The sequence below is a fragment of the Lampetra planeri genome, chromosome 5 (assembly GCF_965212315.1).
Source record: "Lampetra planeri chromosome 5, kcLamPlan1.2.h2, whole genome shotgun sequence".
In the NCBI taxonomy this organism is placed as follows: domain Eukaryota; kingdom Metazoa; phylum Chordata; class Hyperoartia; order Petromyzontiformes; family Petromyzontidae; genus Lampetra; species Lampetra planeri.
The window spans coordinates 17,803,114-17,830,458 of record NC_136111.1 but is presented as its reverse complement, the minus strand read 5'-3'; the positions used below and the strand labels follow the sequence as shown (position 1 = coordinate 17,830,458).

The 27,345-nt window shown below is 51.3% G+C and overlaps 2 protein-coding genes across 2 annotated transcripts; both read left to right on the top strand.

Annotated features, from left to right (window-relative positions):
• The first annotated feature begins 422 nt into the window (after window positions 1-422).
• BHLHA15 (basic helix-loop-helix family member a15) lies at window positions 423-5,545 on the top strand. Its single transcript, XM_078594829.1, has 2 exons — window positions 423-564; window positions 3,333-5,545. Exon 2 carries the CDS (start codon window positions 3,387-3,389, stop codon window positions 4,146-4,148), a length of 762 nt encoding a protein of 253 aa, XP_078450955.1. The 5' UTR covers window positions 423-564; window positions 3,333-3,386; the 3' UTR covers window positions 4,149-5,545.
• Window positions 5,546-9,398: 3,853 nt separating this feature from the next.
• LOC144719062 (uncharacterized) lies at window positions 9,399-26,310 on the top strand. The gene is made up of 4 exons (XM_078594828.1): window positions 9,399-9,638; window positions 12,631-13,566; window positions 17,589-17,712; window positions 23,739-26,310. The coding sequence occupies exons 2-4, from the start codon at window positions 13,323-13,325 to the stop codon at window positions 23,869-23,871; spliced, it is 501 nt and encodes a 166-aa protein (XP_078450954.1). The 5' UTR covers window positions 9,399-9,638; window positions 12,631-13,322; the 3' UTR covers window positions 23,872-26,310.
• Window positions 26,311-27,345: the final 1,035 nt, after the last annotated feature.

Sequence of the window (27,345 nt, the reverse complement as noted above, 5' to 3'; positions counted from 1 at the left end):
GCGCCGGGCGGATAAGATGCAGCAAGTTGGCACAGTAAGGGGTACAGCTGGTGGGCATCTCCCAGTCATCTCAGTCAGCCAACCCATGGCACCAGCGAGCCTTCGACACTTCACGTGGCCTCAAAGTGCACCTAGCCTGGCACAGGCGCCGTTGTGACGTCATCGTCACTAAGTGGCGAATGGCGGATTTCGGTATTGGTGATGGTGGTGGGAGTGATGGTGGTGGGAGTGATGGTGATGGGAGTGATGGTGGGGGTTATGGTGGTGGAAGTGATCATGGGAGTGGTGATGGTGGGGGCAGTGTTGGGAGTGGTGGCGGGGGCGTTTTGGGTTTGTGGTTGGGTGGTGGTGGTGGGGAGTTGTGGGGGCGTAGGGGGTGTGGGTGGTGAGGGTGGGGGGAAAGGTGTTGTACAGGTAGGAGAACACCTGGCACAGAAACGTCCGCACACAGCTGAGGAGGGTTTTACAACAAAAAAGAGGTGAGCCCATCATCTTTACCATCACCTGTCGTCTTCAGAATCATCAAGCCAAGTTTGTCTGAAGTGTTTTCTTCCTTTAAATCAGGTAAGTGTATTTGTTTTGTTTCAATCTTTGTTGAGTTTATGGATACATGCAGCATTGTAATTTTGGTGCTTTCGTGGTTAAAGTGTCCCTTGTTTACCCAACAAAGCCGTGATGAGTTGATCAGAAAGCCACCGGAGCTGTGTGCTGCACTTTCAAATCATCTCGGATTTAAAACTAACTTCTCTCGAACCGCTTTTTGTGTTCAGTTTTGTTGTCCCTTTATCACGCTTGGCGACGTGCGGTGCGAAAGAAGTTCAACATGCGTTCGTGCAAGACTCGTTTTGTTTTAAGGAGAGCGCTTCTTCCATCGAGATGTTCGGTCCAAGTCCCTTTAACAAAAAACATAACAACGAGTGGGTTGTGTTTCGTCTGGGATGACACGCGAGAGCCAGGAGTAAACTCAAAAGCAAAGATAAATATCCCCCGTATAGCCTTAACAGACTATAGGGGAAAGTGCTGTTAGCGAGCACCTATGACGGCTGGCAACTGTTGCACACGAGTGGATGAGTGGCCAGCACCACGCCCGGCCGCCTTTGTCTCCGGGGTGGCGATGTTCACTACACACCGCACCAGGTACTCATTTGAGGCTGAGTCGACCTAGAGGAGGCCCACGAATCGGCTCAGATAAGCGTCACCGGTGTTCGAACCCAGGTCGCCAGGTTCGTAGCGCAGCGCGCTCACCGCTACCCGACCGCTCCCCACTCATAGCACGTACACACGTGCACACGTACACACGTACACACGTGCACACGTACACACGTGCACACGTACACACGTGCACACGTACACACGTGCACACGTACACACGTGCACACGTACACACGTGCACACGTACACACGTGCACACGTGCACACGTACACACGTGCACACGTACACACGTGCACACGTACACACGTGCACACGTACACATGTGCACACGTACACATGTGCACACGTACACATGTACACACGAACACCACTGCAGAGGGGGAGGGGGTCACGAATCCCACTTTCTGTACTGCATTGCGGACGTTTTCAACACAACATGTGCGGTTGGCAGGAGATTCACGGATTGTTGCAACCACCTGTAAGGCGCTCTGCGATATCTCGTTGCGCGTCGTGGTGGCGTTTCTACGCTTTCGATTTTTTTCTTCCGACTATCAGGTCACGCAACTCAAAAAAAAACTCCCCCCCGCCCGCCTGCCACCCCTTCGACGAGCGAACGTCTCAAAGTGGCCGGAAACCCTCCACGGAAAACGAGACTCGGCGAGGCTTTTCCTGGGTGCAATGAAGTGTAACGTTCCATGTGGCTCAAGGCCGTAGCCATGGAGTCAACATTGGGGGGGACCAAATCTTTCAGGGGGTCTGGAGGTCCCCCCCCCAGAAAAAAAATAAAAATTTGAAAACGAATTTCCTGCGTACAATATTAAAAATTCACCAACACACAGGATGGACCTTTTATTTATGTTTTACAATAATGTCTAATAGTGTATTGTATTACATTGCTCTGTTTTTTCTTTTTTACCTTTTCTTGTTTCATTGTATGTAATGGCAGAGATTAGGGATTAATAAAGTACAACCATAATCACAATCACATAAACATGAATCAATTTTATAGCAATATATTGGGGGGGACATTTTGAGCATATTTAAATATTGGGGCGGTGTGTCCCCCAATATATATTATCACCAGCATAAGTACCCGGCGTTGCCCGGGTGAAAAATATATTTCTTAATAACCTTACATATATACACAGATGGGCTGCTACCCCTGCGCCCCCCAGCCACGATCTCCTGGGCCGCTGTGCAGTAATATGTACGGCCTATAGTGTGGTGGGGTGTCGAGGCCTAGTACCGTGCAGAGCCTCCGCCTCGCCTAAATTGCCCACCCGGCTGAGGCTGGGTACAGGGGCCGTTACCCCCCCCCCCCGCGCTACAATAATACTGTCTAATCGCTATAATTTTATTATCTACCGACCCTATAATAGTAATTGCATACATTGTGGTGGGGGGGGGGAGTGAAGAGGACGTGAAACTTTGATGAATTTACCTCAGAGTCGCGTGTTAATGCGTGCGCATATTTTTAACGGGAATTAAAAATGGCGTCCACCCCGCAGCGAATGCGTCGCTACCCGTTGCCAGGGGACGACCACCGTGTTCCGCGCCGGTCGTCCAATGAAACTGCGTATGGTCCGGCGACACACAGAAACACACACAGACAGACAGACAGATTTGCGATTTTATATATATAGATTACGGCCTTGCTGTGGGTGTTAGGACGTCGCCCTGGGTTTCTCGTTGGCGCTCCCTGAAAAAGGGGAATCCCACGTGCCGCGGCACCCCCCGAAGAGAAGCCAGCGAGACGCGGCGAGGCTTCCCTGGGGGGTACAAATAGGAAGCCATGTAGAGCGGTGGCCAGAGCACCCCGTCACGCTTGAGGGAGCCTCGTTTCATTTGGCGGCGGGGTGGCCACGGGTGTGGTAACGCTTGTGCTTCACGGCGAGAAGTTCCCAGGTTCGATTCCCGACTGGGGCCACCTTTCTGCGTGGAGTGTGAAACGTTCTCCCCCATTCTCAGCGTGAGGTTTTCCTCCGGGGTCTCCTACGTGTTAAACAAGCAGAAAACAACGTGCCCCCCCCCCCCCCCCCGCCCAGTGAGCTGCGAGCTACTACTGAAGACTCGAACCCAGGCTTTCGGAGGTGCGGGCTCACTATCTCTTCGAACGCGGCCAACCTCCATTTTTGAAACGTCATTCCGATATCTGCTCCGGTCTTTGATGTTGTTGCAGGTTCTCCTGACCAGCACCGCTGCTTAGCAGTGACACCCCCCCCCCCTCGCCCCAATGCCTCAGCGATCGAGCACGCGGGGCCGTGGGCCTCCAAGCCGTGACCCCGTGCCCCCAGACCAATTCGAGGCCCTCTGCTCAAGTGACGGCAGTGAGGACCTGAGACCGGCGATGAAGAGGAGGAGGAGGCGGAGGAAGAGGAGACCGGCAATGGCGGCGGTGGCGGCGGTGGCGGCGGCGACGGACACAGAGCCGGTGGTGAAACGGCCAAAGCGTCGTGGCAGAGACGGGGTCGGGGATGAGCCGCCGGCCGTGGGGTCACGGTCACGATCGGGGTCACGGTCGGGCTCAGGCTCGGGGGACTCCGCCTCGCGAGGAGACGCCGGAGACGAGAGGACGCTGAGGCGGCTGGAGAGCAATGAGAGGGAGCGCCAGAGGATGCACGGCCTCAACGACGCCTTCCAGGGCCTGCGCGAGGCCATCCCGCACGTCCGCCGCGGACGCAAGCTGTCCAAGTTGGAGACCCTGACCCTGGCGAAGAACTACATCGAGGCGCTCACCGGGGTGATCGGGCGTCTGGCCGACGGGGAGCGAAGGTTGGAGCAGCTCGTGGAGCAACAGCAGCAGGACCAGCAGGAGGAGCAGGAGGAGCGGCGAGGTGCAGAGGGAGACCCCGTGACGAGCGTCCCCGTGAGGGGAGTCCCAGTAAACGGGTTTCCAGTGAATGGGGTCTCGGGGCGAGGAATCCCGGTGAGAGAGGTCCCAGTTTCTGGCCATTTTCGTCGCAAACAGCAGCGGCGCTCGTGCGTCGGGAAGTAGGGCCCAGGGGTGACGGTGGCTCTCTCCGCGTGGGCAAGGAGATAGGGGGGGGGCCTTGTCTTGGTCATCTTCAGCATCTATATCGTCGTCGTCATCGTCTTACTCTTGGAGATGGTGAAATGTGCGCCGTGCAGCGAGGTTACAAACCCTGGTGGTGGAGAGGTTGGAGGGGGGAAGGAATTGAACAGTGAGTTGCACTCCTGTGGATAGACTGGTCCCCGTCATAGCAATGTGAAAGTTCCACCGTTCGATTGGTCCAAGCTCATTTTAGCGCGGAAACACTGACTTGGGTATATGCTGCGTATATCGATAATGATCAAAGTAGGGGTTCAAAAAAATAATAGGCTTTAACCTTTCCAGCAATCATATAGGTGTTAAGATGTTCAAAATGGTCCCATAGGTAAAGTAGGGGTTACCAGTGTGGTGTGTCTGTGTGACAACTGGGCTTACACTGCGTAGGGTACGCAGCCTGGAGGTTCCGAATAGAATGGGTGAGGAAGGCGTTGTGGATGTAATCAGGAAGAGGAGGCTGTTATAGGCGTAACGTGTAGAGTGGAAGAGGACACGGGAAGCAACTTGGAGGTTCTGCGTAGAGGAGGGCAGGTGACCGAGAAAGCCATTGGAGTGGCACCCAGGGGTCGGTGACCACGGGGAAGGCCTAGAAGAGCCATGTGATGGTGGCGATGTTGAGTTTGAGCGCTCCTTGAAGGACCTGTCAACCCTCTTACAAACGCGAAGACATGAAGCGAGAGCGACATTGCGGCGATGATTATGGCAGTGCGAGAGCGGTGCTTGCTGACCCGCCCTCACTGGACATCTGTGAAAGAGAACTTCATAGCCGGTTCCTCCAGGACGAACACATCGCCTGCTTCTGTGCCGCCTGCGGAAGAAGAGGTCCACTCTGAGGCGTGCGGTGACGACGACGTCGAGATCGTGACCGGTGCTCGAGGGACGTGTCCCGTATACAACAACGAGGAAGACCTCAAGCCAGGCCGTCGTGGCGACGAGACTCAGGTCAACCGTTGGGGGAAGGTTGATCGTCGACAATACGACACCGGAAGGATCTGGCAGAAAGAAGGAAGCGATGGCGACGTTGGATGGTAATGCAGGGTCGCTTTGACCTGGACTTTGGGTTCTGTGACCCGCGTGTATATTAGGTGAACTGAAGTGAAATTTGTTTGAATTTTGTGTAAAATTTCACTTTGCTTGCATCTCAGACGAGAGACGCAAAATGGCGGGTTCTGAATCTAACGAGGAGTGATGTTGCCGATGACAGCGTTTAATTACGAATGTTTATTAATGGTGAAGACCATGCGAATGAGAATGATCGTGGTGATTTGGGGTTTGGTTATTATGTGAAATACCATAATAAAGAACACACACTTGATGATGAAAGATATTGACTACTGGTCATGGTTATTGATGAAGACCATGCTACTGATGATGATGTGTATTAGAGACCATGCTACATTGCCGATTCAGAAGTAAGGAGTCAAAATTAGTTCTTGGTTCAAATTACCAAATGAGTTGGTGTTTATTAATTAATTACAGCTCTGGTCCATTGGAGGAAAATCCACATTCCTATGGCAGATGGTCGAGTGTATCCATAAGACAAACCAACTGTCGACCCCCCTGATGGAAAGATGATTGGTTGAGTCAACACACACGCCCCAATCAGGATTTTAACTCAACTCAAACCTCCGATTGTGAGCTACTCACTCTACCGTCGAGTCGCGTGGCCGGTAAAATTAATGTTCTTCTGTATTGATGATCGATAACCGAAGATGAATTATATGTCAGCAATAATCATGGGTGTGATTGCAGTGCAGCAAGTATGTGTGATAGCGCTCGTTCCCCTCACGCCCCACAACACCGTCACTTTGAGCGGTTTCATCTTCTTGGTTCTTTCGGTAAAGTCACGTAGAAGGGAAATAATAAAATAAAACATAATAAAATAAATATTTTATTTTATTATATTATATTATTATGTTTTGTTTTATTATCTTTTATTTTTATTATTTTATTATTTCCCTTCTACGTGACTTTACCGAAAGAACCAAGAAGATGAATCCCTGCAGTCACGAAAGCTTTAAATCGAATTTTTTTGAGCGGTTCCTTTTAGTTTGTCACGAATCAAACATCTGCCACAGTTCACATCGTGACGCTAGAGGTTTTTTGTTGATGTAATCATTAACCCGGTTATGAAGCCACCCAGCTACTGGGTTTACCCTCCACATTTAGAAACATGCGTTTAATAAGTAATTAGGCTGCTGTGAATGTCGCCGTGATAAGCCACTTCGTCCAACTATCATTTGTGGCCAGGTCGCTTCTGGAAAACTGAACTATTTGATCTTCTTGGTTCTTTCGGTAAAGTCACGTAGAAGGAAAAAAAACCTGAGGACGGCTGCTTGCGTTGTGGCCGAAACGTCGTGAGAATTATTTTATTATGTTTTATTTGTATTATTTTATTATTTCCATTCTACGTGACTTTACCGAAAGAACCAAGAAGATGAATCCCTGCAGTCACGAAAGCTTTACATCGAAATTGAACTATTTTAATTTGGCCAGGTAAGGGCCCACTCAGCTTTGTCATCACAAATGATAGCTCAAACAAGTGACTTTATTGCAGCCAGAAACTCGAAATGCGGAGGGAAAACCCGGAGAAAAATCCACGCGACCACGGGGAGAGAGAGGAAGACACAACGCAAACTCCACACATACACAGCAGCAGGCGTCAGGGTCGGGATCGAACCCACGACATCCTGCAAACCAGGCGAGGTTGTTAACATCTCCTAGCCACCGTGATGATGATGATAGAGAGACACGCAAACTCCACACATACACAGCAGCAGGCGTCAGGGTCGGGATCGAACCCACGACCTCCTGTGCACCAGGCGAGGTAGTTAACATCTCCTAGCCACCGTGATGATGATAGAGAGACACGCAAACTCCACACATGCACAGCAGCAGGCGTCAGGGTCGGGATCGAACCCACGACCTCCTGTGCACCAGGCGAGGTAGTTAACATCTCCTAGCCACCGTGATGATGATGATAGAGAGACACGCAAACTCCACACATGCACAGCAGCAGGCGTCAGGGTCGGGATCGAACCCACGACATCCTGCAAACCAGGCGAGGTTGTTAACATCTCCTAGCCATCGTGGCGCCCACAGTCTTTTGGGGCCGTCCATAAATGACGTCACGCACCTAAGGGGGTGGGGGGGGGTCAGACATTTGTGACGATGTGTGACGAGGGAGGGGGGGGGGTTGAGAAATGTGACGTCACATGAAAATGCACAACTTTAAATCAATATAGACAACACGTTCTACGTAATTAAGTAGATGTTTTATTTTGGGGGGGAGGGGGGGGCAGAGCTTTGTGACGTCATATTTGAGGGGGGGGTCTGACTTTTTGTGACGCCGTGTGACGAGGGGGGGCGGTCAAAAATCGTCCAACATCGCGTGACGTCATTTATGGACGGCCCCTTTCTCCCGTGTGATGGTGACTTTGTAGGGTGAACGTTGCGATGTATAAGGGGCACGGGGTGACCAGTAAGGTCTGCATTGGTCCGTAATAAGGTCGGGCACTGGTAAAGGGTTGACGGGTTTGCAATTATCGATCAGTGGATCGATAATTGCAAACTGCTGGATGCCGGCTCCGGTAAACGGACCTCACCCCCGCTCTTGTGCGGATAATTAATCAATAACGATCGATTCGATCTATCAATCCACGGTCGGATTAGCGTTATCAATCGATTATTTTGTCCAGCGGTGACGTCATTCGATTAACGTATTGAATAACGTAACGGGATGGGGGGAATCGATTCTCGCGGTATGCTCAGCGAACGGAATCGATCCACAACCTCCCTCGTACAGTCGGAGCGCGCGCGCCGCTGCGTTTAATTAGCGACGGACCACGTGACCCCAGCGTCATGTGACTGCGGTGACGTCATCCCCGGAATGGGGGAGGGGTGAGTGGAGATGGGGTGGGTGGGGGGTGTGGGTGAAGGAGGGGTAGAGGGAGGAAGGGTGAGTGGGTGGGAGGGGTGAGGGAGGAGGGGTGAGGGAGGAGGGGTGAGTGGGGGGGGTGAGTGGGGGTGAGAAGGGCGGATGGGTGAGTGGTGGGGAGGGCAGAGGGTGAGTGGGGGGGAGGAGGGGGGTTGGGGTTAATGGAGGGGAGGGGTGAGTGGGGGGGAGAGTCGAGGGGGGGGGGAGGAGGGGGTTGAGGTTAGCGGGGGGGAGGGTGAGTGGGGGGAGGAGGGGGGTGGGTGAGTAGGGGGGAGGAGGGGTGAGTGGGGGGGAGGAGGGGGATGGGGTGAGTAGGGGGGAGGAGTGAGTGGGGGAGGAGGGGGTAAGGGGTGAGTGGGGGGGGTGAGTGGGGGGGGGGTGAGAAGGGGGGAGGGGTGAGTAGGGGGGAGGGGTGAGTAGGGGGGAGGGGTGAGTAGGGGGGAGGAGTGAGTGGGGGAGGAGGGGGTAAGGGGTGAGTGGGGGGGTGAGTAGGGGGGAGGGGTGAGTAGGGGGGAGGAGTGAGTGGGGGAGGAGGGGGTAAGGGGTGAGTGGGGGGGGTGAGAAGGGGGGAGGGGTGAGTAGGGGGGAGGGGTGAGTAGGGGGGAGGGGTGAGTAGGGGGGAGGGTGAGTAGGGGGAGGGGTGAATAGGGGGGAGGGTTGAGTGGGGGAGGAGGGGGTAAGGGGTGAGTGGGGGGGGGTGAGTAGGGGGGAGGGGTGAGTAGGGGGGAGGGGTGAGTAGGGGGGAGGGTGAGTAGGGGGAGGGGTGAATAGGGGGGAGGGTTGAGTGGGGGAGGAGGGGGTAAGGGGTGAGTAGGGGGAGGGAAGGGGTGAGTAGGGGGGAGGGGTGAGTAGGGGGGAGGGGTGAGTAGGGGGGAGGGGTGAGTAGGGGGAGGGAAGGGGTGAGTAGGGGGGAGGGATGAGTAGGGGGGGGGAGGGGTGAGTAGGGGGGGGGAAGGGGTGAGTAGGGGGGGGAGGGGTGAGTAGGGGGGAGGGGTGAGTAGGGGGGGGGAGGGGTGAGTAGGGGGGGGGAGGGGTGAGTAGGGGGGGAAGGGGTGAGTAGGGGGGGAGGGGTGAGTAGGGGGGGGGAGGGGTGAGTAGGGGGAGGGAAGGGGTGAGTAGGGGGGAGGGGTGAGTAGGGGGAGGGAAGGGGTGAGTAGGGGGGAGGGGTGAGTAGGGGGGGGGAGGGGTAAGTAGGGGGGGAGGGGTGAGTAGGGGGGGGAGGGGTGAGTAGGGGGTGGGGGCTCATTGTTGACATCAAAGCCGTGGGGCGGCTACCAGCTACGGGAGCTGCTGCTGCTGTTGGTGGTGCTCCATCTCTCTCCACTGCTGGCTTGCCGCTCTTCCTCCTGGTCCCGGCTACAGCTTGTTGGGGGAAGGGCGAGGCGACACCGCTGTGATACAGCCGGCCCAGCTGAAACACACACGCTGCTGCTGCTGCTGTTGTTGCTGTGGCCTACGACAACACTTGGGCTAGCTAAGAGGTACGTTGTGGCTGTCTGTGTGTGCCTGGCTTGGGGCTACGGCTGGGACACAGCAGCCCTGGACGGGTGCGGGCGGAGGGGACACCCACAGCTCGATGTTTGTCAAGGCGACAGCTGTAGATGTTGCTGTTGTAGCTGTTGTTGCTGTTGTAGCTGTGGCGACACGGATCTCCAGCAGGCCTGGAGAATTACTGCCGCTGCTGCTGTTGTTGTTGTTGTTGCTCTGGGCTACAGATGATAGTGTTGGTAACGGTAACTTATCATTGGGCTGGGTTACAGATGATAGTGTTGGTGATGATAACTTACCATCGGGCTGGGCTACAGATAGTCTTGGTAATGGTAACCTATCATCGGGCTGCGCTACAGATGATAATCTTGGTAACGGTAACTTATTGGGCTGGGCTACAGATGATAATCTTGGTAACGGTAACTTATTGGGCTGGGCTACAGATGATAGTGTTGGTAACGGTAACTTATCATCGGGCTGGGCTACAGATGATAATCTTGGTGATGGTAACTTCATCGGGCTGGGCTACAGATGATCATCTTGGTAATGGTAACCTATCATCGGGCTGGGCTACAGATGATAATCTTGGTAACGGTAACGTATCTTTGGGCTGGGTTACAGATGATAATCTTGGTAACGGTAACTTATCATTGGGCTGGGCTACAGATGATAACCTTGGTAATGGTAACTTCATCGGGCTGGGCTACAGATGATAGTGTTGGTGATGGTAACTTATCATTGGGCTGGGCTACAGATGATAATCTTGGTAACGGTAACTTATTATCGGGCTGGGCTACAGATGATAATCTTGGTAATGGTAACTTCATCGGGCTGGGCTACAGATGATAATCTTGGTAATGGTAACTTATTATCGGGCTGGGCTGCAGATGATAATCTTGGTAATGGTAACTTATCATTGGGCTGGGCTACAGATGATAATCTTGGTAATGGTAACTTATCATCGGGCTGGGCTACAGATGATAATCTTGGTGATGGTAACTTATCATTGGGCTGGGCTACAGATGATTATCTTGGTAATGGTAACTTATCATCGGGCTGGGCTACAGATGATAATCTTGGTAATGGTAACTTATCATTGGGCTGGGCTACAGATGATAATCTTGGTAATGGTAACTTATCATCGGGCTGGGCTACAGATGATAATCTTGGTAATGGTAACTTAACATCGGGCTGGGCTACAGATGATAATCTTGGTAATGGTAACTTAACATCGGGCTGGGCTACAGATGATAATCTTGGTAATGGTAACTTACCATCGGGCTGGGCTACAGATGATAATCTTGGTAATGGTAACTTACCATCGGGCTGGGCTACAGATGATAGTGTTGGTGATGGTAACTTATCATCGGGCTGGGCTACAGATGATGGTGTTGGTGATGGTAACTTATCATCGGGCTGGGCTACAGATGATAATCTTGGTGATGGTAACTTACCATCGGGCTGGGCTACAGATGATAATCTTGGTGATGGTAACATCATCGGGCTGGGCTAGTCCGATGATAGCAATTCTTTGAACCGGTCCTGGGCCTCCCCTAGGTCGACTCAGCCTCAAATGAGTACCACGGTGTATCGGTGTGTAGTAAACATCGCCACTGGGGGAGACAAAGGCGGCCGGGCGTGGTTTCTGCCCACCCACTCCCTCTGTGTGTGCCACAGTGCCGCGGTGGCCTTCATAGGTGCACTTGCCCCAACCAGTCTGTGAAGGCTACACGGGGGATCTTTGTCTTTGTAGCCGGTATCACGGCTTCAGCTTCTGGTTAATTGCTCGAGATTGGAGCTGGGTACAAGCTGGTCGTGGCACACTTGACTTTTACTATTACACACTTTCATTTCACTCTGTCTGTTGTTGTTGTATCCTCAAATCTTGTAACTCAATTTTAACACGCTTCCCAATGTGGTATCGACTGCAAACTTGGTGTAGGTATGTCGTACTGATGACAATACTATATTCTATCATTAAAAATTTTTATATTTTTAAACAATCTTTTTTACGGATCTAATTGTCCACGCTCAACTCACGTTGCCTGTAAATCACCACGTGGTCCCTTACGTCACGGCAAGCCTCGGGGAGCCACGCCCAGGGGCGGGGGATGTGGAAGGAGGGGGAGGGGCGATGGGGGGAGGGGGCAGGGGGAGGGGCAGCTCGGACAGTACATTTCATTAAAGCGTGTTTAACAAAATATATTTTTTAATATTTTATTATTACACGCTTTCATTTAACTCACTCTGTCTGTTGTTGTATCCTCAAATATTAGAACTCAATTTTAACCCACTTCCCAGTGTGGTTTCAACTGCAAACTTGGTATACTTATGTCATACTGATGACAATACTATATTCTATCATAAAAAATTGGTATTTTTAAACATTCTTTTTTGCATGTTATGTTTCGGCTTGAGTCTAATTGTCCACGGTCAACTGACGTTGGCCACTTCCTGGAGTCGTGGAGCTCTTCCATTACTAGTACATTTAATAAAAGCGTGTTTTTTAAAAAAGTTTTTGCAAATATTACTTGTTTTTTTTAAAGGCGTTTTGCTCTCCCAAGGCTGAAGGAGGCAGGAGAACGCCGTCGCTGTGTAATCGCGTCCAATATAAATGTTGTGTCGCTAAACCCGCCACCACCCGACACAGCCAATCAGCGAGGTTTGTCACGTCAACAAAACGGGTGCCAATTCGTTACTCCAGAGCGTAACCCCCCCCCCCCCCAACTCTCCAACACGCCGGTGTGCTGAACTAGTAACGAATTGGCACGTTCTGTTTACTTGAACACTGCGAATTGTCTGTGTCGGGTGGTGGCGGGTTTAAGGAAACAACATTGATGTTTACCCTCCACCTCTTATGGCTAATATTGGTCGCGAAAGCCCAGCTACTCACGACTACGCGTTACACTGACAGGCGTTGTTTGTAAAGTCGTCTTGAGTTTGGTTCAACTCATCCGAGCTGTGTGTTGCCGCCCCGGTGCACAGAAGCGTCGCCTCAAAACGAACAACAACAACATCATCATCATCATCGACGACGGTCGTCGCTGCTGGGGACAAGCGGATTGATTGAAGGTTGTGCAAGGAAGCGAGGAGAGAGACCGTCTTCTGAGGCACTTGATTCACAGCAGCAGCAGCCGCATCGCCATCGTGGCGTTAGCGAGGGGTGAGTTTCGAGGTTGAGCATCATCATCAGCAGCGCCTCTGTGTCCACCGCCACCGTCTGCGCGTGGGGAACCACGGAGGCGATTTACAACGTCGAGGAACTGTTTAACAAAGAACAAGGGCCGCCTCAACACCAACGTGCAAAGACTACACAACAACAAAAACCTCAACAGCTGAAAGTCAACAACAACAACTGCTAACTACATCATCAACACCGTCAACAATAAACCAGCAGCAGCAGCAGCGGCAACAAGAAGAACAAAAGTCGACGACGACTTCTACACAAACTGCAAGAACTTCATTATCAACAAGAAGATCGACTACACCATCGTCACCACCACCACCATCAACACCACCATCATCGTCATCAAACTGCATAGACTTTAATCCGAGTGCCGTGGTATACATTGTAAACACACAGACAAGGACGAGTTGTCAACCTTACCACACCACCAGCGTCGTTGGGCGAGTCGCTCCTCGCGTCGTGAAGGAAGGCGGCAGGGAGGGAGCGAGCAATGGAGAGCTCGAAGCCGTTGCTGGATGAAAGACCCCCTCCCTACACGCCTGGTCCCGTGGGAGAAGGGGGGGGACCCCCACCACCACCACCGCCAGGGTACCACCCCGGTGGTGGTGGTGGTGGCGGCTATGGCACCATGCAGCCGGCACCACAACAGTACCAACCCCGAGGCCACCCCTACCAACATCAGCAGCAACATCAACCGCAGTTCCAGCATCAGTATCAACCGCAGCACCATTCAGGTGAGCGATGGAGAGGGGAAGACGAGTGGGGTGTGTGGCCACTGCTATACGTTGCCACGTGACGGTCAGCCAACTTCGTTGAGCTGACCGTTTGTGGCCAGGTCGCTTCTGATAAAGAGCCATGCGGCTCAGCGGAGGGCCGAACCTGGAAAAAAAATATATACAAAAATTAACCCGTAAAAACAAAGTTTTTCACTATAAATCCTTTATATGCATGGCGGCTGGAGTCCTCTCGTCCTCTGGCTTGAGATGGCTGCCACCTATGGGTCAGATTAATGCCTGCCAGCGTTAAGAAATTGGCAATTAAATAAATAAATACAATTCCTAAAAAGTGTACCATTTTGGAAAAAAAATACATTGTCATACACAACGAGTCTGTGTGCAAAATGTCAGCTCGATTGGATCACGGGAAGTGGGTTAAAAAACGACCGAAAGATTTGCACGGTCGTAAGCGCGCAAGCAAGCAAGTGAACTTAATATAAAGGATTTTAAAAAATAGCAGTGTTGGAGCGTGCTGTTGGCAAATCCACTACTGGATGATGGAGGGCCTTTGTCCCGCACTCCATGCCAAGTTGCCAGGGATAAAATATTGCAACGTTGCAGCCAACGTTGGAATCTGGTTTGGCACGTGGTTGCAATTGGGTTGGAACCGTTGTACCAACGTTTGTCCGTCGTTATTTGTTTATATACTGGGTTTGGGTGGGGTGGTTTAACCATATGGGCGCCGTGGTGGCTTGATGTTAACTACCTCGCCGGGTATACAGGAGGTCGTGGGGTTTGATCCCGACCCTGACACCTGCTGCTGTATATTTGGAGTTTGTAGGTCTGTCTCTTTCTCTCTCTCTTTCTGCCCCCGTGGTCGTGTGGATTTTTCTCAGAGCCTTCCAGCTTTCCCCTCCACATTTAGAATCAAACCGTCCGTTTGGAGTGTTTGGCTGCTGTAAATGTCCACGTGATGAGAAGCCGCCACCAAGTTGAGCTGTCATCGCGTGTGGCCAGGTCGCTTCTCCAAAAGAGCTGTATAGCTCAGTGGTCCTTACCTGGTAAAAAAAAACAACTAGTTCAGTTCTTCTTGGTTCTTTCGGTAAAGTCACGTAGAAAGGAAGTAATAAAATAATAAAAATAAAACATAATAAAATTATTTTATTATTTTATTACTTCCCTTCTACGTGACTTTACCGAAAGAACCAAGAAGATGAATCCCTGCAGTCACGAAAGCTTTAAATCAAAATTTAACTAGTTTAGTTTTTAGTATATTTGACCACCCTGGTTGGTAGAGGCAGGGAGCCATGGACGTTGGAATACAGTACAGTACAGTAAATGTGGTTGTCTGTGCTGCCATCTGCTGACAATGGATTCCAGCCACGTGTTTGGCAGGGCGGTTAGTGGTCCAGATGTCTTGTAACCCACATTTAATTCTCTCAAACCTCATAATTGTTACGGTTTATTTAAACACAGAAATTAATATGCAAAGGGGGGGTTCTTTTTCAGAGGTCAATTAATTGCCGGTCACAAGACATCTGGACCACCGTGCCCTCTGGCATTGGAGTTGTGGTTATGAGATGCCTCGTTTCACCCCCGTCATGGAAACGTGGTATTGTCACCACTGGCTCAGGGCACAGTGTGAGAAGCGGAGTTGTGATTGTGTGTGCCACACAGCACACCTGTAACACACGCATCTCCCTCCGTGAGAGATGGTGACCGCTGCTTTTCGTGGCTTATGATATAAGCACATGACGTGAGGTGGCGAGGTTTGTTTGAACAACATCGGGGTTGACGATTGACCCCGGGTCAGGGTTTTGATAACTAGCTTCAGGCCTAACCCAAACATAAACCCATCGAAATTCTAAACGGCGGGTTGGTGTCGTGACTGCATTAAGTCCTGACCATAAATCCATCCCACCCCGAGCTGAAACCGGGTAAGGGTTTAGACTGGGTTTAACTCTGGCCCGAACCCTAACAGGAGGTTAACCTGGTTTATAGCTTTCTCTACACCTGGGTCTGTGTGCTCAACTTATATGTGTTCGTGAGCAAGTCTACACATGTATACAATTTTTGCGTGCCTGTGTGTGTTCACACCTGTAGGCCTGTCTGTGTTCACACGTGTAGACCTGTGTGTACCTGTATGTGTTCACATTCGTACATCTGGACAGATCTACATGTATGTGTTCACATCTGTGTGTACCTGTGGGTGTGTTCATATGCGTATACTTGTGTGTGTGTGCTCACACCTGTACACCTGTGTGTTCCCACCTGTGCACCTGTGTGTGTGTGTTCCCACCTGTGCACCTGTGTGTGTGTGTTCACACCCGTACACCTATGTGTGTGTGCGTGCTTACACTCGTACACCTGTGTGTGTGCGTGTGTGCTCACACCTGTACACCTGTGTGTGTGTGTACTCACACCTGTACACCTGTGTGTGTGTGTGTTCCCACCTCTACACATGTGTGTGTGTGTGCTCACACCTGTACACCTGTGTGTGTGTGTACTCACACCTGTACACCTGTGTGTGTGTGTACTCACACCTGTACACCTGTGTGTGTGTGTGTTCCCACCTGTACACCTGTGTGTGTTCCCACCTGTACACCTGTGTGTGTGTGTGCTCACACCTGTGTGTGTGTTCCCACCCGTACACCTGTGTGTGCGTGTGTGTGCTCACACCCGTACACCTGTGTGTGCGTGTGTGCTCACACCCGTACACGGTGTGTGTGCGTGTGTGTGCTCACACCCGTACACGGTGTGTGTGCTCACACCTGTGTGTGCTCACACCTGCACACCTGTGTGTGTGTGTGTGTGTGCTCACACCCGTACACGGTGTGTGTGCGTGTGTGTGCTCACACCTGTGTGTGCTCACACCTGCACACCTGTGTGTGTGTGTGCTCACACCCGTACACGGTGTGTGTGCGTGTGTGTGCTCACACCCGTACACGGTGTGTGTGCTCACACCTGTGTGTGCTCACACCTGCACACCTGTGTGTGTGTGTGTGCGTGTGTGCTCACACCCGTACACGGTGTGTGTGCGTGTGTGTGCTCACACCCGTACACGGTGTGTGTGCTCACACCTGTGTGTGCTCACACCCGTACACCTGTGTGTGTGTGTGTGCGTGTGTGCTCACACCCGTACACGGTGTGTGTGCTCACACCTGTGTGTGCTCACACCCGTACACGGTGTGTGTGCGTGTGTGTGCTCACACCCGTACACGGTGTGTGTGCTCACACCTGTGTGTGCTCACACCCGTACACGGTGTGTGTGCGTGTGTGTGCTCACACCCGTACACGGTGTGTGTGCTCACACCCGTACACCTGTGTGTGTGTGTGCTCACACCCGTACACCTGTGTGTGTGTGTGTGTGTGCTCACACCTGCACACCTGTGTGTGTGTGTGTGCTCACACCCGTACACCTGTGTGTGTGTGTGTGTGTGTGCTCACACCTGCACACCTGTGTGTGTGTGTGTGCTCACACCCGTACACCTGTGTGTGTGTGTGTGTGTGTGTGTGCTCACACCTGCACACCTGTGTGTGTGTGTGTGCTCACACCCGTACACCTGTGTGTGTGTGCTCACACCCGTACACCTGTGTGTGTGTGTGCTCACACATGTACACCTGTGTGTGTGTGTGTGTGTGCTCACACATGTACACCTGTGTGTGTGTGTGTGCTCACACATGTACACCTGTGTGTGTGTGTGTGCTCACACGTACACCTGTGTGTGCGTGTGTGTGCTCACACCCGTACACGGTGTGTGTGTGTGTGTGTGTGCTCACACGTACACCTGTGTGTGCGTGTGTGTGCTCACACCCGTACACGGTGTGTGTGCTCACACCTGTGTGTGCTCACACCCGTACACCTGTGTGTGTGTGTGTGCTCACACATGTACACCTGTGTGTGTGTTCCCACCTGTACACCTGTGTGTGCTCACACCTGTGTGTGCTCACACCCGTACACCTGTGTGTGTGTGTGTGTTCACACCCGTACACCTGTGTGTGTGTTCCCACCTGTACACCTGTGTGTGCGTGTCCTGCAGGGTACACTGTGATTGCCCCTGCGGGGTACGCGGGCGCCTACCCCACCATGGTGCAGCCGGACTCCTCGCTCATGCAGCCCCCCATCACCTCCGTGCTCGTTGTGGGGGGCTGCCCCGCGTGCAGGTACGGGGTGGGGGGGGGAGGTCTGCACCCCAGGGGGTCCCCTCACACCAGGGGCCCCTCACGTCACATACACCTCACCCCGTGTACCCCACAAACCTATTAGACCAGGTTCTCAGCAAACCAGGTTTCCTTTTCGACCAGGTCTCCCTATCCGACCAGATCCTCTGCCAGACCAGGTCTCTCTAACAGACCAGGTAACCACCTATTAGACCAGGTCATTTCTGACATCGGGCTTGGCGACATAATCCCCACAGACAGACAGACACGCACGAACAAGCGTATGATAATAATTATTATATAGATTTCTCATTGAACAGAGTGGACCACGTGAAAGCTGCCACCTTATCTGGCTCAACTTCAACCCACAGTCACTGTCGACTTGTTACTCAGCGTCAACATGATCCACAAGGAAGCAGGAGGAGGAGACCCAGGTCCCTTTTCCACTGCTTTATTTCAAATTAGTGCCATTTGTAGAAATGTTGTTTCGAAATTCACCACGATGGATAACAACTTGTGAATTGTTGGCCACGTTTTTGTTTTATGTTATTCGATAACTGAATATGCACACTTGTATTAAGCCTCTTTAAACTGGCCTTCACCCGCCGGTTCTGTCCGTTCACTCCTGTTGTGTTTATTTCCTGCCTTCCGTACATGGTGGCGCATTGGGATCTACGGACGAAATGCACCTTTCAAATGTAAATTATTATAACATCGCCTCCGATCAGCACGGTTGACAACGTACGGTGGTGCGACAGAGGTTCAACATGCAAGCGTGCATATTGAAGTTCTTTACGTTTTGTCAAATAACCGCACGTAGGTATGCAGTGCAGTGAATGAGTGTGAAGCCCAAATGAGGCGACTGTGACTCGCGCTGCCCAATCACCGACGGCCCCGAGTGGCGAGTGAACCTCCCAAACGAGCGCAGACACACTCCGGGTGGCTGTCTGCACCCGCACGTAAGGTCGCACTCGTCACGCACAGTGTGATTGCCACATGAACCACAATACCTTTGCTGGTATTGTCAAGGAGCAAAAAAATTAACCCGTAAAAACAAAGTTTTTCACTATAAATCCTTTATATGCGTGGCGGCTAGAGTCCTCTCGTCCTCTGGCTTGAGATGGCTGCCACCTATGGGTCAGATGAATGCCTGCCACCATTAAGCAATTGGCAATTAAATAAATAAATAAAATTCCTACAAAGTGTAACATTTTGGAAAAAAATTTTCACGAAAATACATTGTTACGCACAACGAGTCTGTGTGCAAAATGTCAGCTCGATTGGATCACGGGAAGTGGGGTAAAAAACGACCGAAAGATTTGCACGGTCGTAAGCGAGCAAGCAAGTGAACTTAATATGAAGGATTTAAAAACCATCACGCCAACATCCTGGCAGCGGCGGCTTTTTTGCTGGCCATCGAACAAAGACGGTCACCACGTCGCTCGCGTTCAGATGCGCTTTTGCGGCCATCTGGAACGCTCTTCCAATATTAGAAAGCCACTGGAGCTATGCACTTTTAAACATGGAGTGAAAACGAATTTCTTTAGAACTGCCAGTGCCAAAATATAATAAGAGTGGTTTTTGTTTGCATTTTGACCGCAGGTATTGTGGTTAATGTAAACATGATTCCTTGTAAAAAGGTTTTAGTTTTGTTGCCTGAAAAAAGGGGGAAAAAACTATTATTATATTTTGGTCCTGGCAAAGGAGGCCTCGTGATGTAAATAAGAGAATAATCTCGAACTTAGATCGTGACGGCATGGGGAGACCGCCATCCAGGAGCGGATAGAACATTGCTGATGATCATGATGATGTATTAAACATATTCACAGCTATGAGAAGTACATTGAATTGCAGCTTTTAGTTCCAAATCCCAAACTTTAAATAAAAAAAAAAACATAAAACATGTTTTCGGAAAAAGCCACCTAAAACCAAAGTTCGAGCCCAGGATCGTAATCTGACGAAGACAATGCCTAAGACGCGGCCATTGTGAACCCCGCGAGGTTGTCTGGCGGCCCTGTGATGGTGCGATTTGGAGGGTCTATTTTAGTGAGCGCTTGAGTATTGTGCTGCACGCTGATATTAATAGGGGCGACTGTACCGATACTTGAGCCGCCAGCCACAGCGGATTAGAATGCTGCACGGCATGAGAGTTTAAACCCGAGTCTGGGCTTGGCTTTCACTCTTCCCTCCATGGGCGATACAATGAGCAGTGCCAATTGGTGGGAAGTCAACGGTGATCATTGTTGATTGGATAGACTTGCCCTTGCCGCAATAACGTGGCATTTCCACCACTGGCTCGCAACTGTGAGTTCTAAGCACCGCCACATGCTTGTTTCGAGTTGGAAACCACTTTTTTTTTACCTGGCGATGACGTTATTGATGCAACGGATTCACAAATCCATCCGTGTGGAGTTTTGGGCGTCACCCTCTCGTGCGCGTGAGTTTTATCAGTGTTCTCCAGTTTCTGCCCACAAGGGAAAACGCACTCGCCGGTGAAATTTGGCCAAATATTCCAATATCAGGCCCTACGGAAAAAATATCCCCAAGCCTTTGGGTTCTCCTGGATAAATGGCATTACAGTAGTTCCCTCGATTAGCGTTTTTAATCCGTTCCACGAAAACTACTGTTCACCAAAAAAACTGTCAATCGAATATGGGATTGGCATGTTAAAACCATTAATCCATTCGAAGACGATCAGAAGTTGACCTTTTTGACCCTAAAACTAAGTTCGTAACATTTAAACACTCAATGTTAATAAACTAGCCTTTTTGCCCGTCCAAGGACGGGTGTATTGCGGTGAATCTGAAACTTGCACGCGAAAAGCAGACCACGACGTGATATTCATTGCATCAATGCGTGTGTGCAATTTGTGAGGGCGCGGTGACACAGACCTATTTCATTTTAAGGTTATAATCCCTTGTTCATCATGACGTCCTTTTTACTTTGAGGTCTCAACAGCGTTACGGAGATCGGGTGACGTGAGGGTTATAAGTTGACGCTGAAGAGGGGAGAGGAGGCGCCTCCCCCCCCCCCCCCCATGTGGAGTGACGTCACCCGCTAATAATTATTAATGAGGGGGGAGGGTGCTCCATGTGGAGTGACGTCACCTCATCATTATTAATGAGGGGGCTGTTCGATGTGGAGTGACGTCACTTGCTCATGATTATGAATGAGGGGTGGGGGAGTGTCCATTTGGAGGACGTCACCTGCTCATGAATATTAATGAGGGGGGATGGTCGATGTGGAGTGACGTCACGAGCGTTAAGGACATTCCTGGGTGATTATAGTAGGTAAAAACATGATAACAACACTTTAAATAACGCTTTGTTTTAAGGCTAAATGCTCTCCTACTCTTCTCCTTTTTGCGAATTCACTTTAGGGGACATTGCAATCACTACGAATTCACTTGTGAGTTGAAAATGTTAAAAATCAAATCACCGAGTCTGCAAGAGAGCTGTTTCTACTGCCAAAACAGAAGACGTATCATGTAATAAACGGGCATCCCTGATTGGCCGTGGGCATGGCTCAGCCCCACTTACGAGCACTCGGATTGGCCGAAATTGGCGCCCGCGTGCATCATCGAAGTACCGCTGAATTTAAATTTCAACGTTAATCGAAACCATGGGTGGGTCCTATGGAAGGCGAAATGTTAACCGAAAAACCATGAACCAATGTCACTGTTAACCGAGGGACGACTGTTGATTTTTTGTGCTCATACTAGTTGTATTGTTATCTTAACACGTAGGCTTTCGCGACCAATGTTATTCATAATCAACGTTTTTTGGGTTTAGTGTCAGATGGTGAAAGTCTAGTGAGAGAGATTAAACATGTTAAAGAAGCACTAAGACAGAATGGCTACAATAATTCTCAAATTAACAGAGCACTAAAAGCCAAATCACGATCGCAAAGCAACACTGCTGAAAGCGATCAGATTATTAAAACAATAAAAATACCATTTATCTCAGGAGTAACTGACAAATTAGCCCGTGTTTTGCAAAAGCAAAACATTACAGTAAGATTTGGTACAGTACACAAAATTCAACAACTAGTAACATGCACTAAAGACGAATTACCTAAATTATCAACAGAAGGTGTATATCGGATTAATTGTGTATGTGGCAGATGCTATATTGGACAGACAGGGCGTAACGTTAGTGTAAGACTAAAAGAACACCAGAGAAATATTAAACTATCACAAACACAACTGTCGGCAGTGGCAGAACATGCATGCCAACAGGGACACTCAATTGATTTTGACAACGTTGAAGTGTTGTGTAAAACTAGTTACTACTGGCAAAGACTAATTAGAGAATCGATTGAAATTGAGAGAAACAGAAATAACTTTAATCGCTCAGACAGCTACAGGCTTAGTGCGGCCTGGAAGTGTATTATTAATTAAGATACATTACAATTCCTTATAAGGGAAACAAACACTAACTGATTACTAATGTAGCATAATCACAATAAAACACATTCCAAATGATTACTAATCTACAACTCGCATCGTAACAATAGCCTTATTACTAATCTAGTATATAATTACAATCACTCCCCCCTTGAATCTTTGCACCTGATGAGTTAATGAGTTAATGATGACGTCACCCTGCTGCTGCTCTATATAAGAACGGGAGACACAGCAGAGCCTCACCATTCTGGCGAATTGCCCGATGATGCTGGATGCAATTACCAGCGAAACGTCGTACTCAAATTGTAAATGTTGTGGCTTCAACACACCGGTGGGCTAAAGCAGTGAACTATTTGTCTTTTGTCAACGTGACACATTTTTACTGATTGGCCGTGTCGGGTGGTGGAGGGTTACGACACATTTATAAATAACGCGATCTAAACCCAAAAAACTTGATTATGTATTGTTATCATCACGCTTGTTACCCATGCAAGCCTCGCCTAGTCTCACGACTCTTCTTTCAGGAGCCTCCTGCCAAGTTGTCGCTGTGGAGGCAGGGGGGTGGCATCATTGCCAAGCGGAGTAATCCCAGGCCAAGTCGCCGAGAAATTCCAGTTGAGAGTTTGAATTCCAATTCTTAATTCCTCCGCTAAACTGCGGCGAGGGTTCCGCACTCTTTGGGCGTGCTTCGTGTGGATGTATTGCACACTTAATCGGCGTCTGGCGCTGGTGTTGTTGGTGGCGCTGGTGGTTGTGGGGAGCGGTAGTGCAGCGGTTAGCGCGCTGCACTACGAACCTGGCGACACGAGTTCAATTCCCGTTAATGGCCAACACCGTTGACTCAGCCTCAGATTAGTACCTGGTGCGGTGTGTAAACATCGCCACTGGGAGAGACTAAGGCGGCTGGGCGTGGTTGCTGGCCACCCGCCTTGTGTGCCGTACCGGCCTTCATAGGTGCTCGCTAACAGCACTTGTCCCTACAGTCTGTTAAGGCTACACGGGGGATCTTTGTAGTGGTAGTGGTGCTGGTGATTGATGTGCGGTGGCAGTGGTGGTTTGGGTGTGGAGTTGTTGGGGTCCGTGCGCCTTAGTTTGCATTGGTTACATTTGTTGTAGTTCGCTTAATGTGGTTTTGTTGTGGTTGTAGTGGTTTGGGGTCGATGGCTACGACACTGATTGCCACGGTTATTCTGCTGCAGTTACATTGCGTCAGTTTCCACAGTTCATGTATGCAAGTATGTTGAACTTCCTGTGCGCCGTACGTAGCCAACCACGCTAATCGGAAGTGCGGGGGAAGAACAAACTAAACACAAAAAGCAGTTCTAAATAAATTGGTTTTCAGTCTAGGTTATTTAAAAGTGCATAGCTCCAGTGGCTTCCTAATATCGGAAGAGAGTTGCAGACGCCCTCCGAAGCGCGTCTGAAAGGGCGCGACACGGTCACCGTCTTTGTTCAATGGCCAGCCAAAACCCCGCCGCTGCTCGGATGACCAGAGTTCGCGTGATGATGGTTTATGTTCCTTGACGAGATCGGCAAAGCTCTTGCGGCTCATTCGTGGCAAGCACTTTGGAGGCTACACGGCGGAGGGTGCGAATCGCCGTCTCTGCGTGCCGTGTATGTGCAGGGTGGGCGTGCTGGAGGATGAGTACACCTGCCTGGGCATCTGCTGCGCCATCCTCTTCTTCCCGATCGGCATCCTGCTCTGCCTGGCGCTGCGGGAGCGCCGCTGCCCAAACTGCGGCGCCGTCTTCGGCTGAGGACGCACCCGGACTCGCCCACGGAGAGAGAGGCCCGGGGTTCAGCCTGAGTGTAACCCTGACCGCCCCCCTGACCCCACTCCCAACTCTGAGCCCCTAACCGTGATTCCAACAATAAACCCATAACCATGATATGTACAGTTGCCCCCCCCACCTCGTCTTGATGCGAACATTGACACCCCAACCCTAAACCATTGACCCTAACCCTGGCTCCTAACACAAAACCCCTAACCCTATCTATGCCCCTAACCCTGACCCACTAACCCCAACTCCCAACACTAAATCGCTAACACTAGATCTGAGGCTAACTGTGACCTGAGCCTTTGAGTGTAACCCTCGCTCTTAACTGTCCGTCACTCGCACCGCACCACTCGCATCACACCACTCGCACCGCACCACATACAAACTCAACTCGCCACGCCACCTACATGCACACACATCACCATGCTGCTTATCAAACCACCATACCACCCATCTGACGCCTTGTCACCCAACTTGCCACTAAACTCACAATACCACCCAACTCGCACCACACCACCCAGCTCACCACACCACTCACCACCACCCAACACACCACCCAAATCTCAACACACCACCCAACTCACACCACACCACCCAGTTCGCCAAACTACGCATGACCACCCAACACACCACCCAAATCTCAACACGCCACCCACACTGCCCCAGGCGCCTGACTGCAGGGGTGTCACAGAGTGGACGGTGGGTCTGTGCGTGGGTGTGTTGTACGCGTGCAATTTGTACTACAGTATTTACCTTTGTAAAGTGTTTGAATGCCGGAATATAGGGGGTGGTGGATGTTGGTTATTCGTGGTGTGTGTGTGTGTTCCCTAAATGACATCGATGTCACCATATTTTCTGGATTATAAAGACGCTACAGAAAGTAAGAGAAGCACTCCAACCTGGTGCCCTGATGCTAAAAAATTGTTGAACACGTAGTAGTGGTAGTAGTAGTAGCCGTTCGCGACCAATATTGTCCACAATCGAGGTTTTTATTTTTTGGGTTTCTCCACAACTCTGGCTGCAGCCTGATGAGGCTGGTTGTTGTAATTACCGGCGAAATGTCGTGGTGTTTGTAACCCAACACAAGCGGTGTGCTGAACTAGTAACGAATTGGCACGTTTTGTTTACTAATTGGCTGCGTGGGGTGACGGCGGGTTTAACAACACACATTTATATTTACGCGATCTAACCCAAAAGAAACCCCCTCTATTATGGATAATAAAGTTATAACAAATCTGGTCTCTCTCACGTGCAACAAAGACAAAAGTCCCCTTACAGACTGTTGGGGCAAGTGCTGTTAGCGAGCACCTATGAAGGCGTGCACACACGCGTGTGCACACACGCACGACTTACCGGATTATACGATGCCCCCCTTTCCAACCTCTTCTTAAACATTAGCAGAATCGGTCATGACGGCAGTGTGTAGACGCACGCCTACTTTTATTTAATCCCGAGGCTCAAAGCCGGGGTTGATGATCATGCAATGATGGGAGCTTTGATTTAGTGTTTCTGTCATCGGGAGGCGCAGAGGGTGGTGGTGGTTTGTGTGTGAGCCGTTCTCCTTCATAGCCTGTGAGGCATCGAGCTGTGGGAGGCAGTACAGCAAGCGGGTGTCGAGGCACGAGGTCCGCGTGGCGGAGAGTGTGCGACTGGGTCTCTGCGTGGGTGGCTTCTCCCTGGCCACTGGAAAGGGTAATTGGGCAAATTTCGCAAGCAGATCTCCAGCCTGGCAGTCTAGTACAGTCTTGTAGGAGATTCTGGAGCTTTTCTGGCTCAAGATTTTGAATCGAAATGGTCTATATCAGTCGGGAGGGGCCCACTATCGCTGATAAGACACAATGAGTGTGAGGGCCGCCACGCATTTGAAACCATTGGGGTTTGACAGCAGCACGATGGGGGGGTTGTTTTTTACATTTGTGTATTATCGGGGGCAGCACTAAAGCCGACCAGTGGCCCACAGGCCTTTGCGATGGAGAACGCTGGCCTACATTATCCAGGAAAGCCTCGCTCGGTCTCATGAATCATTTTCAGCAGGGCCGTGCATTGGCGTCTTTGGCCAATCCCTGCTTGTTAAGTGTTGTGTGTACGTGCGAAGAAAAAAGCCACGCTTCATATCCTCCCAGCAATTGGTGCCATGGGAATTCTGGGAAATGGAATCGTGAGGTTTGAATCCGTGCGCGCGGAGCCTTGATTGTGTTGCCTTGTTGCGCTCGTGGTAGCAGCGGCGTTCGTTTTCTTCCCCACGAAGCCAAAACGCTCACTAATAATGGCATTGGCCGCACGGCCACAGTGTGGCACGACACTCCTGAACAAAACCATATTCTCGCCAACTCGGTGAGGCCCATTATCAACTGCATAAAAAAAGTCCACTATCTTCTTAACTGAACTCACTATAACAATTATAATGTTTACCCACAATTCCTGAGCAATGTTTGCAACTGCAAATGTCGCAATCGTGTGTTTTGTCTGTTTCACGGCATTGTTAATGGCAAATGTTAGCGAGTTGAATGTCTGTGTTCTCGTGTTACCACTGCCAACAGATTCGTTGTTTTTTTATATGGTGGGATTATTTAATAGGGGGATGGTTTTGTGTTTGACATGCCACAGTATCAGCATCAGTAGCATTCACGGCCGATGGGGGCCAAGTTCTCACCGCGCTGAACACGAGCTGCGAGTCGCCCCAATCCCCTCCTCCTCCCCCCCTCACCTCCCCCCCCCCTCACCTCCTCCCCAACCTCCCCCTCACCTCCTCCCCCTCTCTCCCCACAACCCCCCTCACCTCCTCTCCCCCTCCCCCTCACCTCCCCCCCTCCCCCTCACCTCCTCCCCCCACAACCCCCCACAACCCCCCACCCCCTCTCTCCCCACAACCCCCCTCACCTCCTCCCCCCCTCCCCCCTCACCTCCCCCCCCTCCCCCTCACCTCCTCCCCCCCCTCCCCTTCACCTCCTCCCCCACCTCCCTCCCCCTCTCTCCCCACAACCCCCCTCACTTCCTCCCCCCCTCCCCCTCACCTCCTCCCCCTCACCTCCTCCCCCTCACCTCCCCCCCTCCCCCTCACCTCCTCCTCCCCCTCACCTCCTCCCCCCCTCCCCCCCTCCCCCTTACCTCCTCCCCCACCTCCCTCCACCTCTCTCCCCACAACCCCCCTCACTTCCTCCCCCCCTCCCCCTCACCTCCTCCTCCCCCTCACCTCCTCCCCCCCTCCCCCTTACCTCCTCCCCCACCTCCCTCCACCTCTCTCCCCACAACCCCCCTCACTTCCCCCCCCTCACCTCACCTCCTCCCCCTCACCTCCTCCCCCCCTCCCCCTCACCTCTCCCCCTCACCTCCTCCCCTTCACCTCCTCCCCCACCTCCCTCCCCCTCTCTCCCCACAACCCCCCTCCCCCTCTCTCCCCACAACCCCCCTCACCTCCCCCCCCCTCCCCCTCACCTCCTCCTCCCCCTCACC